Source organism: Panthera leo, chromosome B3, assembly GCF_018350215.1.
Source record: "Panthera leo isolate Ple1 chromosome B3, P.leo_Ple1_pat1.1, whole genome shotgun sequence".
In the NCBI taxonomy this organism is placed as follows: Eukaryota; Metazoa; Chordata; class Mammalia; order Carnivora; family Felidae; genus Panthera; species Panthera leo.
This window is the reverse complement of record NC_056684.1, coordinates 99,843,565-99,860,780: the sequence shown is the minus strand read 5'-3', so window position 1 is coordinate 99,860,780 and position 17,216 is coordinate 99,843,565. Positions and strand designations below refer to the sequence as shown.

Below are 17,216 nucleotides of genomic sequence, written 5' to 3'. Positions count from 1 at the left end.
CCCCAAAGACATTAAAAGAAGTTTTAGGGGAGTCAAAGCTATACGTGGATTTTAAATTGTGTAATGGGTCAGTGCCTCTAGTCCCTCTGTTGTTCAAGGGTCAACTGTATTTCGATAATTATAAAATTTAAACAGGTTCAAAAAGGTTCATGCTTCCAAGACAATGAAATTAGATCTCTGACTCCTATGGATTTTTAAAAATGTGACAAGTGTGTGGTGGGTCTGCTCAGCAACAGAAGAGGAAATAAGACTTGGGGTATAAGAACTGGAGTAACAAAGGCAGCCAAGTGCCACAGCTTAAGATGGATGGAGTAAATCCTCATAATTCAAGAGAGAAATTATAGCAAAGTATTGGGAAGATGGCAATCGTACCTATTACAGAGGAAGGTGCAGTCTCTATTTCTCTACCCATCATCCTCCCAAAGTCTGGTTACATAATATTTTAGGGTGATGGAAAAAGACACTGATAGTATTTTAGTCTATTTCTTTAATTATGGCTTAAATTACCATAAATCAGTGCTTTGGTCTTATAGGATCAGCTAGTCTGCATGGAAGATCAGAAATATCAGTCTGGGTGGCTCAGTTGGTTGAGTGTCTGACTCTTGACTTCAGCTCAGGTCATGAGCTCATGGTTCATGAGTTCCAGCCCCACATTGGGCTCTGTGTTGATAGTGCGGAGCCTGTTTGGGATTCTCTCTCTCTCTCTCTCTCTCTCTCTCTCTCTCTGCCCCTCCCCCACTTGCTCTCTATCTCTTTCTCTCAAAAAAAAAAAATCAGTCTAATTGAATGTTACTGTGTCTCTGTAAGATGCTGATGCTGTTTTCCATTTTAATACGTTAAATTAATATGGATAAAAGGTTAAGTGAACATTGGACAGAAAGGTTTACATAATAATTAAAACTGTTAGGAATTCAGGAGAGAGAGAGAGGCAGAGAGAGAGAGAGAGAGAATGCATTATTTGCACATGGCCCACTGGGCTAGGAGACAATAAGTATCAGACAATTATTGCCTTTACACTTTCATCAGATATAAAATTTTGCATTTCCCTGACCAGAGATATAAACCTAACAGCTTAACTTCTATTCCCATCCTGCCTTTGAGTGTTCTCTTATACAGATAATCCCAACCTGTCATTACAGGGACTAAGCATCTACATTGGCTTAAATCTTTTTGTGTAGATAAGTTATTTTGTCCATTATGTTCTATATTGTTATAAATATTATTATTTTTTTCTGAAGTTGGAAGAAATATTAGAATAAAAATAATTTTATCAGTATGCATTTTAATGTTAATAGTTATGTGTAATTTTGAGAAAAAATAAATAAATTCAAATATACCACAGAAATCATACAAATGAAGTCAAGGCAAACAGCAATAAAAAAAACTTAATGGGAGAAATAGACCAATAGTAACATGCAATCATGTCAATAAATACAAACTGTTTGTTTATCATAGAAAAGGTTTCTAAAAAACAATCAAAATAATTCTATATTTTGTCCAAGTTAATGAGACACACTTGAAATGTTAGCAATAGATAAAAAGTTAAAAGCATTGTCTATCATGAGCATGCAAATAAAAGAAAATTGAAATTGTAATAAAAGTTACAGTAGATCACAGAACAAAAATGCCTATGATTAAAAATGCCATTACATAATTTCAATATTTGTTCTAAAGATTTTAAAGAAAAGTTAGTTAAATATTAGATGAAATGTCACCTATTAAGAGACTTCAACCCTTACCGAAATCCATGCGAAATGGTAAAGAAAGTGGAGTCGAGTAAAATTAAAATATTTAAAAGAGAAACTCAGTTTTTCAGTGATTCTTATTCTTTTTTTTTCGATCAATGTTCCTTCTGAGAATCTGATTACATGTATAGCACCCCTCTCCAGATAAATTTTGCCAACTATTTCAGGTATTCAAGAACTTTTTGAAGTTACGTTACCAGCCTTTAGTACGTTAGGATCATAATAGCTAACATTCATAAGCACTTCCCAAGTGCTAGGCCTTATATTAAGTACTTTATATGAAATTTCATTTAATCCTTATAACCACCTTAGAAGGTACTACTCTTATCTTCATAACAACCTATAAGATCAACACTATCAAAATTTTCATTTTACAGATCAGCTGAATGAAACTTAGAGATACTGTTACTTGTCCAATGCCATATGGCCAGTAACAGAAGAGATGGGATTTATTGCCTTATCTCTTTGATCTCAGGTTTCCAGCTCTCTCTCTCTCTCTCTCTCTCTCTTAAGAGACAGAAAGACAGTGAGCAGGGGAGGGGTAAAGGGAGAGGGAGAGAATCTTAAGCAGGCTCCACCCTCAGTGTGGAGACCTACCCAAATGAGGCTCCGAATGGGGCTGGATCCCAGGGCCCTGGGATCGTTACCTGAGGTACAATCAAAAGTCAGATGTACCACCAACGGAGCCACCCAGGTGCCCAATCAGGTTTCTAGCTCTTAATCACTATGATATGTTGTCTCTCAGTAAGGCCTTTCCAAATTAATTAAAAATTGATATATCTGAAAAAAGAGATACAAACATATCCAACAGTATATCCAATGCCATTTTTTATGTTAATTTATTTATTTATACCACCCTCATTACAAAAGAGAATTTGAAGTAGTTACAGAGATACAAACAAAATAAAAAATATATAAGAATGTGTGTCTGGTGGTGGTGGGGGAATAAGAAAGTAAAATAAAACTAGAGGTAGAGCCAGAACCAAAGTGGATATCATAAGGTCATCTATGATTGATGTAGAGGTAAACCACATATTTGCCTCTGAATGGCATAGTGGCCAGAGAAAAGAAGGACTTAATCAATACTGTTTTACCTGGGACTGAACTGGAGAAAAATATCTTTTCTGGGGAACGCTGTATAGATAATATCCTCAACATTGTACAATAGTGACTTTTAAGATAAATGTTTCTTACATATTTCTTGATACAGGTCAAAGTATAGGTCAGAACAGACAATTCTATCCATGATACAATGAAGTCTGAGTACAAAACATCTGGACTGGGTTGAGGATAAAATGTAGAATAGCTATGGAGATGAACAAACAAGAAATCCTTCAGGTCATTTTTTTTTTGGCAATTAAGCTTTTAAATTTAACAGTTGAGACTTTATTTCAAGAAACTGGAGTACAGAAATTATATACTGTTTAGGCTGAAATGCATACACAGTCAAGCAGAGGGTAAAACTGATAACTTCTTAAGGAAGTTAGGGGACCTGAATAAGATAGATGTATGAATTTTAGACTTTCCATCAAAGTAAGTTGAAGGAAGACCTATATGTAAAGACAGTATCTAATTCACATTGATATCTAAATATGTAATGTTGAAGACATGGCTTAAACTCAAATAGAAAATTTTCTTTTTTTTTGTTAAATAAGAATGTTCGTACAATATAACAAGATTATGGAAAGCTGCCAAAGCAGTACTTGAGAAAACATGTTGCTCTAAATATCTTATTAGTTTACAAAATAATAAATCACGTATCTATATAAGAACACAGACAAAGAACAAAGTAAAAACCTTAAATATGTAAGAAAGTCAAAAATTGGAAGAGCAGAAACAAACTATTCAAATCGACAATAACCTAATATTTAAAAACCCAGTTAGAGTTGCTACTTTGAAAAAGAGAACCAATACACAGCATTGTTCTAGCTGCTAAAAGAATTTAAAATTTTTTTTAAAAAGAGAATCCAGGGGCACCTGGGTGGCTCAGTCGGTTAAGCATCCGACTTCAGCTCAGGTCACGATCTCGCGGTCCGTGAGTTCGAGCCCCGCGTCGGGCTCTGGGCTGACGGCTCAGAGCCTGGAGCCTGCTTCTGGTTCTGTGTCTCCCTCTCTCTCTGCCCCTCCCCCGTTCATGCTCTGTCTCTCTCTGCCTCAAAAATAAATAAATGTTAAATAAAATAAAATAAAATAAAAATAAAAAGAGAATCCAGGTAGTTATTTCTAAATTTTATTTTGGAGGGGTGCCTGGGTGGCTCAGTCGGTTAAGCATCTGACTTCAGCTCAGGTCATGATCTCACGGCTCATGGGTTCGAGCCCCGCGTCAGGCTCTGTGCCAACAGCTCAGAGCCTGGAGCCTGCTTCAGATTCTGTGTGTCCCTCTCTCTCTGCCCCTCCCCAGTTCATGCTCTGTCTCTCTCTGTCTCTCAAAAATAAATAAACATTAAAAAAATTAAATTTTGTTTTGGAGATGAAGGGGAAAGAATCAAATCAAGTTCATAAAAAGGAGAAACATTAGAGTTAATGCCTTCAAAGTTTGGTAAGATGAGGACAAACAGTAATAGAGCAGTGGGTGGGGGAGAGACATTCCTGGAAAATGAAACAGCCTAAAGATATAGAGACAGGAAAGAATATTGTGTGCCATTTAGAAATAAGGTAGGTAAGATTTTGTTGAAACAAATTATGTAAGATATCATTATCAATGAATATTTAGAAGAAGGAAGGAAGGAAGAATAAAAAGAAAAACAAAGGATCCAAGTCTGAGCTTTTAAGGAAATGTTCTTAGGGATAGTAGGAAACAGGGTCAGTTTAAAAGGGGAAGAGGCAGATGCTTAGCTGATATTTGTGGACTAAATAAAAGAAATGGCTATTACTGTCCAGAAGTCAAAAAATAAAAATGAGCCTAGTTATTTACAAGGAGAATGTGAAAGCAAGAGGCTGTACTCTTTGAATAAATAAGTTTATAATCAACTTAGGAAGACCAAGAACTATATAACAGTACAATGTAATACAAAAGATCTATTATGTTTACCTTTAAAGTTATGTATTTAAGCATTTCCCTCTGTAATGTTCTTAGAGAATTCTGAATCCATGCGCCTGTTAAATGTAAAACTTCTAAAATAATAATAAAAAAATGAATACCTTTCATATCATAGTTAGGGGATGTTTGAAATAATTCTGGAGAAGTTATCAGATGAGCTTTTCTTCTTAGATCGGCAACTTTACTTATATTCAGAGAAACATTTCAAAGCAAGTAAAACCAAACTTTAAAAGTTGTTAAATATCCAGAAAAGAAGCCATGTAAGTTCAACCAAATCTATTTATGCTTTATCACTAGACAAGCACAGGTCTGAATGTTACGGTGATGTTATTACATTAAGTGAAGATGCTGTTGCTACACCAAAAGATTATGTACTGTAACAGTGACAGTATTATTTTTAACACTTAAACTGAAGCTAGAATGAGCTAAAACATTTAAATTTCTGAGCTAACCTTTTATACAATTAAGCCTTTAATTGATAAAATAATTTCCTAGATAAGATTAATACTTTTGAAAGTCTCTCTCTCTTTGCATATATATTTTTATTTTTATCCTGCATTCTACTGATACATGTTTAAAAAGTAAAATTAAAGTCTGTACCTAAATTTAAAGGACAAGTTGATACATTGAATTAAAGCACCTTAACTTACTAGGATTATATAATGGATAACAACAATATAGAAATCTAAGTATATTTCAGAGAACTCTTCTGTTAAAGACACTATCTTGCTTATCTTCAGTGAACAGGTAATGATGCCTAATTAAAACAGGCTTGTGTGTATGTGTAAACCATACCCCTAAATCCACACATCTATACCCTCACATCCAGTATCAAATATACACTGTGATGACGGATTCACTGCTCAACCACGCTGTCGATTAGTGGTAGAAACTTCTATAGTTCTTTGTTAACAGGTTAGCATTTGGCTTCTGTTTGTTGATCCAAACAAAAAGTATAAGGAAAGGCAGAAGCAAAGCATTTATAAATTTAATTACATGATTAGCTGTTTCAAAATCATAGGGTCTTCACATTATGGGGTGAAGTAACATTTTCTAAATCTTTATACGCAAATAAACACCAGTTTGGAAGTATAGCATCTTAACATTGCTAACTCAAATGTATGCAGACATAATCTGGTAAACTGTTTAATGGCAATACTGCCACCCTTACTGATGAAATCTTAAATTGTTAATGTGGCTTTATATATTAGACCATTTGTCATACATTCATGTAAATTCTGGTCTATTTGATTTATCCTACAATGTAGAGGGTATAAGTCACAGAAAATATAGTATGCTCAATGTAAACTTTTTAAAAAATTGTTATTTAGTAAGGGCCAAGTTATGAATGCACTTTAATATCTTGTGACCATTCTTTCAAGCTCAAAAATGTACCTTACATTCAGAATACTCTTTAAAAAAAACATAGGCTTTCCACTAAAACATGCTTCATAGGATGAGGATTTGAAGTTATATTTTCAAGCATAAATTTAAGAAACATACTTACCTTTGATTCGAGGTAGACATTTGCTGATGACATTTTTGTAATTTTGCATATGTAACTAACTAAAGAGATGGCACAAAGAATAAACAGGCTATCATTAATTAATGCTCGAACAAACACCGTCCACTTCAATTGATTTTCTGGGACATCTCCATGGACTAGCACTGCACAAGTCAAGTTCACCACTAAAAAAAGAAGGCTTGCCAGTATGAAGCCCAAATGCAACAGAATTCTGAAAGGAAAAAATAAATTTATTAGATATCTATATACTAATGAGAGATTAGATTTAATTCTGAATTAGTTGTGTTATTTTAGGTACAATAACTCCTTCAGTATAAAATCTTTATGATTTAATTAAATACAAATTAAATAACCACTCAGAGTTACTTGAGATATCTTTGCTGTTATAAAATTAGTATCTAAACCTTTTAAAAATGGCATTAGATTTTAAAACATTAACTTAAAAATAATCTCACGTGGACTTGAATTCAGTTGCCTCTACCAGGAAGAATAATATAAGATTATTTTAACACTAATTCAAGGAATCCTGCCTTTTTCATTTTTATAACTACTAACCATATTTTCATTGACCTTTTCATTCTAGGAATTACCAGGTTTTTATAATTTTCCTGGAAAGTTAATACACTCTATCTAAATGTAAACTGATCACTAATATTAATTTTAAGAGGTTGAGGGAAACGTGCTTTAAATAATGTTCAATTCTTATGAGCTTCTGATTATCCATAGCAAATATCATTTTCAAACATGGCTAAAGAAGAACATAGGGACAGTATATGTGGCGTTTCAATACCTTGGCTTCTTATAAAGTTGCATATTTACTATGCATACAGAGAAACTCTGAAAATGAAATGCTCAACTGTATCCTTGGGGTGCCTGGGCTCAGTGGGTTAGGCATCTGACTTCAGCTCAGGTCATAATCTTGCCATTCATGAGTTTGAGCCTTGTGTGGGGCTCTGGGCTGACAGCTCAGAGCCTGGAGCCTGCTTCAGATTCTGTCTCCCTCTCTCTCTGCCCCTCCCCTGCTTGTGCTCTCTCTCTCAAAAATAAACATTAAAAAAAGAAAAAGAAACGCTCACCTATATCTCGTAAAGAAAAATTAGACCACCACATAAAAACTCTTCATGTAAGGTATGGCTACCTGTATTAAGTAGCTGTGACAGCTCTCTATATGAAAGTAATCCCAGTTCAAATACATTTATAACCCAAATTAAGATGAGCCAGAAATTTATTCAGCATCCTAATATCTTTTATTTTGGATCATTTTCAACAGTGGGAATCATAAAATGTTGTCTGCCTTTGGAAATAGTTTAAAAGAGGTTAATTGAAGGTAATGTGTAATCTGTCACAAGCAATCTTTGTTTGTTAAGTGTACAAAGTACAAAAATTTTAGTTTGAGAAGTTTAGATCTTAATATTCTCTCAGATTAAATAATAAAAATAATAATATTAACTTGAAACCCAAAATGGACCTTGAAATTGTCCCTATGTCCAGAGGATTGTAATAGTTTAGAAAGCCAAAATATAGAGGTTAAATGAGTTGAATAGCCAATGAATTAGCGGGAGAATTGGTCTGAAACCCAAGTCTCCTAACTCCCCAGTTTAGCACTCTCATTTTTGACATTAATCAGTACCAAAACATTCCTTATTTCATGCAACTATTCTACACACGCTTGCCCCAAAAAGTATAATCTAACTTTAATATGTGTAGGCCCTATGAAACTATATCTGACGTCTAAAGCATGACAGCAGCAGAACAGCAAAAACAGGTGTTAGGCAGCAATATGGCTGAGGGGAGAACTGTAGAATCCGCAATTCACTTCTGATGTGCTAATCTAACCACTGGACTTCCTATAAAACTGCTACAGCACCCTCAACTACCATGACCTTCTACTTTGAGAAGTCTATTGGGAAAAAAATTAGATCTTGCTACTCACGAAACTTACTTGTGTTTGTCAAGTTCAGTGGCACATCTGACTTTACATATAACCTATAAAAAGAGTATAGAAAGGTTTTTGAAAATGTGTAATATAGTATTCTTGAATTTGTTTTGACTTTGTGTTTCAAAGTGATAAACTACAAATAATAATGTTACAAAAAATAATAGTTAAATAAACTCAAATGTTAACATTTGAACTACCATGAAGCAAAAACAAGCAGGTTTCCAAAGGCTTAAAACAATAATAATTTTCTTTGTCCCAAATTTAAATTTCTATCTTTAAAATTTTAAACAGAATGAACTCAATTTAAACATTTATTGAACTTTTATTGTGAGGCAGACATTGTGCTGGATAGCTTGCCACCTTTTCTAAACTTCATTATATTACTCACATTTTGTGTTAAAATGGAACTACTTACTTAAATATGAATATGACTGAATATTTTCCAAAGATTTTTTTTCCCCTAAGATGAAATGAAGTAGCAAAAGGAAACAGGGGACCAAAAAATGAACACAAAGAGAATGAGCATATATCATACTTAGTAAACTTCCTTCTTTCACAAAGCCTTGCAAAGGGCAGGTTCTCAAATACTTGTTGAATAAAATTAAGTAGGTAGGTAAGTAGAATTTGAAATGAACATGGTAAATTCTGAGAGCATAGTGCAGAAGGTCTTAATTTCTCACTGATGAATTTGAACTTTATTTCTAACGGGAAGATACTGAAGTTTTTTTATGTAGATGCTGCAAAATATGAAATTTCATTAATATGGCATCAATGCACAGACTACTTTAGAGAAATTATGTACTTGAAGTAGAAAGACTAGTTATAAGACTATTGAAATAGGGTATGAACTTTGGGGGCATGGAAGGAAAGAGGCAAGCATAATAGCATTATAAACAAAAACAGTATATGTACTCAATAACATGTTACATTCATTCAAGCATTTATTGAGCACACATTTTGAAAGGTGCTGTCGATTCATAAATATAGTAACTGTTTCTGCTCTCAAGGAGCTCAGTGTATTGAAGAAATAGATAAACCATTTATTTTAACATATTGTGATGTCCATGCAAAAGATGCTATCACAACATCTAGGAAGGGAGAAAGACTAATTCAGTCCAAGAAGTGGTAAGAGGTGAGGAGAAAGGGGAAAGACTGCATAGAGTCAGGGAGGACTTCTCAAAGGAAGTCACACTTGAGCCAGAGCCAAGTTATGAAGGGCAAATGAGTGTTAGGCAAATGCTCAAAGATAGCAGCCTATGCATCTACTCATATCCATTGTATTTTTGTTAAGCAGAAGGTAGATGTGATACAGGAGTCCAAATCATACCACTTAAATCATTCTCAGATGTACCCATTTCCTCTGTCTCCACTACTAAGGTACATATTACAACAGCTTTTTAATTGGTCTCTCTGCTTCTATTCTTTACTCTTATCTTTAGAAGATAAGTGTTCATTTTACTACATTTCCTTTTCTTCTCAGCTGTCTACATATAATTTTAATTATTTTTATAAATATATATTACACAAAACTCATCATTTGATTTTTGATTTTTTATTTTTTTTAAACTTACATCCAATTTAGTTAGCATATAGTGCAAAAATGATTTCAGGAGTAGATTCCTTAGTGCCCTTTACCCATTTAGCCCATCCCCCCTCCCACAACCCCTCCAGTGATCCTCAGTTTGTTCTCCATATTTATGAGTCTCTTCTGTTTTGTCCCCCTCCCTGTTTTTATATTATTTTTGTTTCCCTTCCCTTATGTCCATCTGTTTTGTCTCTTAAAGTACTCATATGAGTGAAGTCATATGATATTCGTCTTTCTCTGACTGACTAATTTCACGTAGCATAATACCCTCCAGGTCCATCCACGTAGTTGCAAATGGCAAGATTTCATTCTTTTTGATTGCCGAGTAATACTCCATTGTCTATATATACCACATCTTCTTTATCCATTCATCCATTTAGGCTCTTTCCATACTTTGGCTATTGTTGATAGTGCTGCTATAAACATGGGGGTGCATGTGTCCCTTCGAAATAGCACACCTGTATCCCATGGATAAATGCCTAGTAGTGCAATTGCCGGGTCGTAGGGTAGTTCTATTTTTAGTTTTTTGAGGAACCTCCATACTGTTTTCCAGAGTGGCTGCACCAGCTTGCATTCCCATCACCATTTGATTTTTAAGTGTACAGTTCAACTGCATTAAGTACATTCACATTGCTGTGCAAACCATTGCCATCATCCATCTCCAGAACTTTTTCATCCTCCCAAACTAAAATTTTGTATTCATTAAAAAATGACTCCTCATTTTCCCTCCTCCAGTACCTGGCAACCACCATGCTATTTTCTGTCTCTGCGAATTTGACTGCTCTAGGAACCTCATATAAGGGGAATACAACATTTGTTGTTTTGTGATTGGCTTATATCACTTTAGCATAATGTCTTCAAGGTTTACTCATGTTGTAAAGTGTGTCACAATTTTCTTTTCCTTTAAGGTTGAATAAGATTCTCTTGTATGTATATACCACATTTTGTTCATTCATCCATCAATGGACACTTGAGTAGCTTCTACCTTTTGCATATTGTGAATAATGCTGCTATAAATAGCATATTCTATATATGAACATGTTTTTAAAATTTTTTTAATGTTTATTTTTGAGAGAGAGAGTCTGAGCCTGAGCAGGGGAGGGACACAGAGAGAGAGAGAGAGAGAGAGAGAGAGAGATGGAATCTGAAGCAGGCACCAGGGTCTGAGCTGTCAGCCTAGAGCCTGATGCGGAGCTCGAACTCATGAACCATGAGACCATGACATGAGCCGAAGTCGGATGCTTAAATGACTGAGCCACCCAGGCGCCCCTATATGAATGTGTTTTAATATGATTAAAAAAAATCATTTGACAGTAAATTGTATATGTGATGCCCCTTTAACCCTAAATGTGCACTTCAATGTATACTTCCCTAAAAAATAAAATTCTCTTACATAACCACAATATAATTACAAAAATCATACAATTGAATATTTATACAACTATTATCTAATCTTCAGGCCTTATTCAGATTTTGCCATTTGTTTCAATAATGCCACTTATGGAAAAAAATTCCAGGATTATACATTAATCTGTGCATTTAAACTCCTTTAATTTCCTATTTTTCCTATTGTCTTTTCAGTGATTTTACAGTATGCTTCTCAGTTTGGGTTTATCTGTTTCTTCATAATTAGATTCAGGAAATGCATTTTGGTAAGAATACCACAGAAGTGATGGTGCTGTTTTCTTCTCAGTGAATTATAAGAGGAGGCTCAAGATGTTGATTTGTCCCATTACAATGATGCTCACTTTGAGCAATTGGTTAAGGTGGTATCTACCAGTGTTCTCCACCTGGTAGACACCACCAGGTTTCTCCACTAAGTTACCATTTTTCTCATTGTAATGAGTACAATGTAGAGAGGTATTTACAGACTATGTAAATATCTTTTGTTCTTCAAACTTTCATCCAGTAGTTTTGGCACCTATTGCCTGAATAAATTATTACTATAATGGGACAATTCCCTCTTAAAAAGTAAATCTGATCATACTATTCCAGGACAAAGCCCACACTCCTCTGACATAACAGGTCTTTCATCATCTCACCCCACCTTCTCAACACTGCATCCTTTTATCCCATCTTCAATCTTATGGTCTGGTCATTATGGATTATTTACAGCTTTTAAAATAAGGGATTCAGTTTCACATCTCTGTGCATTCATATGTCTTTTTACTTTACCTGAAGTAAGTTTTCTTGGTATATAACAAATTCCATCTCATCCCCCAAGATTTTACTTGAGAGTCATCTTTTATATTGTCACCTTAAGTGCCTTAAGAAGAGAGGAACTAGTTTGTATCCTTGTCTTACTAATCATACTTTATGGCATTTATTTACATTTTTATTTCCCTCTTAAGAGAGAACATAATTTACTCATATTTATAGCCCCAGTGCCTAGCATAATTCTTGGTTCATAGTAGGTTTTCAGAAAATGTTGGAATGAATGAATAGTGAATTTAAGTGAAAGCAAGTATTTTGGCATGTTGTTATAATGTGGGTAAGTGAAATGCAGCACAAATTGAAATTGGAGGGGCAATCATGGGGGCCTTGTGTAAAAATTCTAAAGAATTGTCTTTAACCCCCACAAGCTCTATAATATGACTTTATGTTTGAGTGATTTCTTAGGTGAAGTGTAGAAAATGGATTACAATGGTGTAAAGAACTCTAGCTAAAATACTGTCGAACTTGAGTGAGTCTACTCAACCACATTCTCAGGTTATGAATCTAAAGACCTGAATGTGAGAACTAAAAACATAAAAATCCTAGAAGAGAGCACAGGCAGTAATTTCTCTGATACTGGTGATAGCAACATTTTTCTAGATATTTCTCCTCAGGTAAGGGAAATAAAAGCAAAAATAAACTATTGGGACCACATCAAAATAAAAAGTTTCTGCACAGCCAAGGAAACCATCAACAAAACAAAAAAGACAACCTACTGGATGGAAAAAGATATTTGCAAATGAAATATCTGATAAGGGGTTAATATCCAAAATATGTGAAGAGCTTATGCAACTCAACACCAAAAAAACCCAAAAAACAAAACAACAACGACAACAAAACAAAAACCCAAAATAATCTAATTAAAAGATGGGCAGAAGACATGAACAGACATTTCTCCAAAGATATACAGATGGTTAACATATACGTGAAAAGATGTTCAACAGCACTAATCATCAGAGAAATGCAAATCAAAACCACAATGAGATACTACCTCATACCAGTCAGAATGGCTAAAATAAAAAAGGAAAGAAAGAAAAAAGGAAAAAAGTGTTGGCGAGGATGTGGAAAAAAAGAAAACCTTTGTGCACTGTTGGTGGAAATGCAAACTGATGCAACCACTGGGGAAAACAGTATGGAGTTTCCTCCAAAAATTAAAAGTAGAATTGCCATATGATCCAGTAATTTTAGTACTCAGTATTTGCCGAAAGAATATGAAAACACTCATACAAAAAGATACATGCATGCATGTATACATGCATAGCCAAGACATGGAAGCAGCCCAGGTGTTCATTGATAGATGAATGGATAAAGAAGATATGGTACATACATACAATAGAACATTACTCAGCCATAGAAAACAATGAAATCGTGAAATTTGCAACAACAGGGATGGATCTAGATGGAAATAAGTGAAAAAAGTTAGGCAGAGAAAGACAAATACCATATGATTTCACTCATACGTGGAATTTAAGAAACAAATGAACAAAGAAAAAAGAGACAAACAAAAAAAGACTCTTAGAGAAAATATAGAGAACAAATTGGTGGTTGTCAAAGGGGAGGTGACTGGGGGGATGAGTGAAATATATAAAGAGAATTAAAAGTACACTTATTGTGAAGAGCACTGAGTAATGTACAGATTGTTTAATCACTACACTGTACACCTGAAACCAATGTAACACTGTACATTAATTATACTGGAGAAAAAAGAAAAGAATGTTATATGAACAAAATTATACACTATGTAACCTTTAGGAATTGGATTTTTTTCACTCACCATAATTCTTTGGAAATGCATGTAAGATTGTTGTGTGTAGAAATAAATTTGTTCTTAAAAAAATAATAAAGAACTGATAGAATGAGGGCCCCACTGACAACAATTTTTAAAAAGCGGGGTTGTGGAATTGATTCTTAGCTTTAAAATTTATTACAGGAAGAAATATTGAGAAGACAGATGAGTTTTGGAATATAGGAAGGAAATTACAGCCACCTACAGAAGTAACAACTGAAACTAAGACTAGAAGATATTTGAGAGCAGTGTAGAATGGGAAGACAACCTGTGATATGCTCACATTTAATAGAATTAAAACAAAGAGGGAAGAAGAGACAGATGGGCAAAGGAGACAGATCTAAGAATCAAACTAGTCATAGAAAACAGTAGAGTAGTTTAGAGGTAACAGGAAGCAAGTATAGCCCTTGTTAAATTCTGCAGAAAGTCAAGAATGACTAAGAAAAGGTCATATGGTTGGGTTACCAGTATGTCATTGGTACCTTGAAAAGAATAGTTTTCAGTGGAATAATAGAACAAATGTACATGGAGTTAATAGAGGGTACGACAACAAAGACAGCGAGTATAGACTCTATGAGATATATTTGAAGATAAGAGAAATCTGGGAAAATCTGTGTTGAGACATTTTTTTAAATGAATACTGCATATTTATGCATGGTCTAGGTCTTCTGTACAAAGGGCTTTGCATAGCAAACATCCTTGAATACTAGTGATACTATCTCTACCTTAAGTCCAGAGGGAAGATTTGTTTCCCAAATAATAGAATAAAGATAGAGAACATCACCCTCTGTGGGGACATTCAGGGGGTAGTAAAGTCTCCCTATCCTTCCTGGCTTACATTCCGGAGTAAAGATAAGGTCTGACTGTCTGCCTCCCTTCCTTACTTCAGGGTTCTTCCCCTGTAACATACCTGCTGCAGGCATAGGTAACATCTGGCCCTCACTCCGTTAACCTTATGGAAACTGGGGCTAGGGACCTGATGCAAGACGTTGCTTTGGTTGTTTTTTCAATGAGTAATGACCCCATGGGTCTTGTGTTTTCTGTTAGTATATGTATATACAACTGTGGGAAATTAATCTGTTAGCTTGCAAGTAAGGTAAAATCTCAGACCTTTCATTGTTTCTAATGTAATAATCTGCTGGTCAGAAACAGAGTAGAGAGGGTGAAATGATAAATGGGGAGCAGGAGAGAGGAAGGGAGAGTTCAATCATTAAAGAAGGCTCTAGAAGAAGCTTGAAAAGGAAAATACATACTTTTGAGTCAAGAGGTCAGAAAAAAATAGTTGAAGAAAAACCTGGAGGTCTGCACAGAAAATTTAAAATAATCTATAAACCAGCTGTTAAAATAAGAAATTTGGATGTAGCTGTGCATGGATACAAACATTTTGATCTAGAGAAGATGGCTGAGAGAATTGGGCAGATGGATTCTATTTTTTTCTAGTAAAGTAGGAGGCAAGGTCATATCCTGGGAAGGGATGTTAGATTTAAGCACTGGTAATATGGAAAACATTTGGAACACATGAATAGAAGGGTTATAAAGGAATATATTGAGAAGCAGAGAGGTCCAGGTAAAGTCAAGCAGTTGTCAGTGGATACAGTTTGCAAGATTTCCTAATTTTAAAATCGGAAAAAATCTAATAGAAGAAAATGGATGCCATTACAAAAAGTTTAAATAACTAGGATGCATTTTTCATGTAATAATTTAAAACTGTAATATGCAAAACTATTAGAGAGAAAGAAAAAGTGGGTGAGTGAACTATGTTGGCACAGCAAGAAGTCAAGTAAGGGGAATACTAGATTGATCGTAGGTTCTAAGTGCAAAAGAGATCACAAGGTGGCTAATGGAGTAGGAAAAACAGAAGTAGTAAAGTGATTAAAAGTTGGGATAAGGTTGAGAAACAGATAAAAGGATGATTTTAAGATGTATAAGGGAAAAGAGATAGAAGACACTAGTTAGAAAGAATTGCTTCATTTTAAAGAGTTGACCCAAGGTGTGGCCTTGCTTTTGGGTGGCTAAAATAGAAAGGGAGGATTTTAGAGCTCTGAGAAGCCACTGAATTGAGTCTCATTGGATGGATTATCAATATGGGCTTTGAAAAAGATCTATATAACAGCAGATCAGGGCAGAAGAAAGTGCTGATTCATCTAGGAAAGTGCGAGTTATTATTATAGCCAATGATGACCTAATCAGATGGCATGGATTTCAGAGATGATGATGGTATAACATCAGTAAGTAGTATTGGGAAACATAAAGTAGTCTGATTGCTCTTCCCACAAATTGAGATTGGGGGGGATGGTTTATAAGGCACAAAGTGTCATCTGGAGAAAGCTAAATTTTAGTGAAGGTACTTAAAAGTTTCAAATGAAGAAGAGAATGGGGACAAGGTGGGAAATATAATAAGGTTACAGGTCATGTACAGGGATAAAAAATGGGTGAGAAGTAGTTGAGGAGAATAAGGAAAAAATTTTTAAAAATTAAATGAAATTCAGGAAAAAATTAAAATTAAAATTTTAAATAATTAAAAATTAAAAAAATCAGCCTAGATTTGCAGAGTACATTACAATGCGTCATAAATACAACCAGTGGTTTACATCACATTTGGGGTATAATAAGGTTAAAAACAATGATCTGATATTAGTAGAATACAGAATATGTACTTTATAGAATATAGCTAATAGGACAAGATCCTGAATAAACCAAAAATTAGTAATATAAAAAATGTCATGGAATTACATATTATTTGTTAAGACAGTAAAGGGTAGTTAATGAAACATAACAAACGTAGATTTTTTTGAAGTTTAGAATGGTAAATAACACATCTAAATGACTTGCTGATGTCAATTTATGTCAGAGGGGCCATATCTTTCCAGGTCTTTCTTAATACCAAAAAAAAAGAAAACCCAAAAAACCCCCAAAAAACCAACAACAAAAAAAAACCTGAATAAATGAGCCATTTACAGAAGGATATTGTTCTTTACTACAAAAGTATAAAGAATTCTATGGCTTGATCGATATCAAATGTTTTTCATCATATAACCTATCTTTATCCCACAAAGTAGTAGCCCCTTGTTTAGAAAATGTTGATTTAGAATTTTTGAATTAATGAATATATAAAATACTGTTATCATTTAGCACACTTTATTTTATTAAAAAAATTCAACCTATTTATAAGTGATCTGAAACAATTTTTCCATTTTAAAATGTCAACTTCCGTATTTTGTCTCCCTATTGAACTCCTCAAGTAAAGGGAAGAAAGATCAGAGTACGACAAATATATTTTATTTGTGAATGTTATCTAATGTAAGTTTAATTCATACAGGTATCCCAAGATTTGAGAAAGAGTGACACTACAGCTATATATTATTTATTGTTTTCTGTTGCA

At 34.2% G+C, this 17,216-nt stretch overlaps 1 protein-coding gene across 2 annotated transcripts in view; it reads right to left on the bottom strand.

The window, feature by feature from the left end:
• GPR137C (G protein-coupled receptor 137C) overlaps positions 1 to 17,216 on the bottom strand; it is a 62,976-nt gene that overhangs the window by 16,322 nt on the left and 29,438 nt on the right. For both annotated transcript variants that reach the window (XM_042943247.1, XM_042943248.1), the window contains exons 2-3: positions 8,253 to 8,296; positions 6,293 to 6,521 (exon numbers count right to left, since the gene is read on the bottom strand). In XM_042943247.1, the coding sequence (XP_042799181.1) occupies positions 6,293 to 6,521; positions 8,253 to 8,296 (273 nt within the window). The remainder of the gene's footprint in view (positions 1 to 6,292; positions 6,522 to 8,252; positions 8,297 to 17,216) is intronic.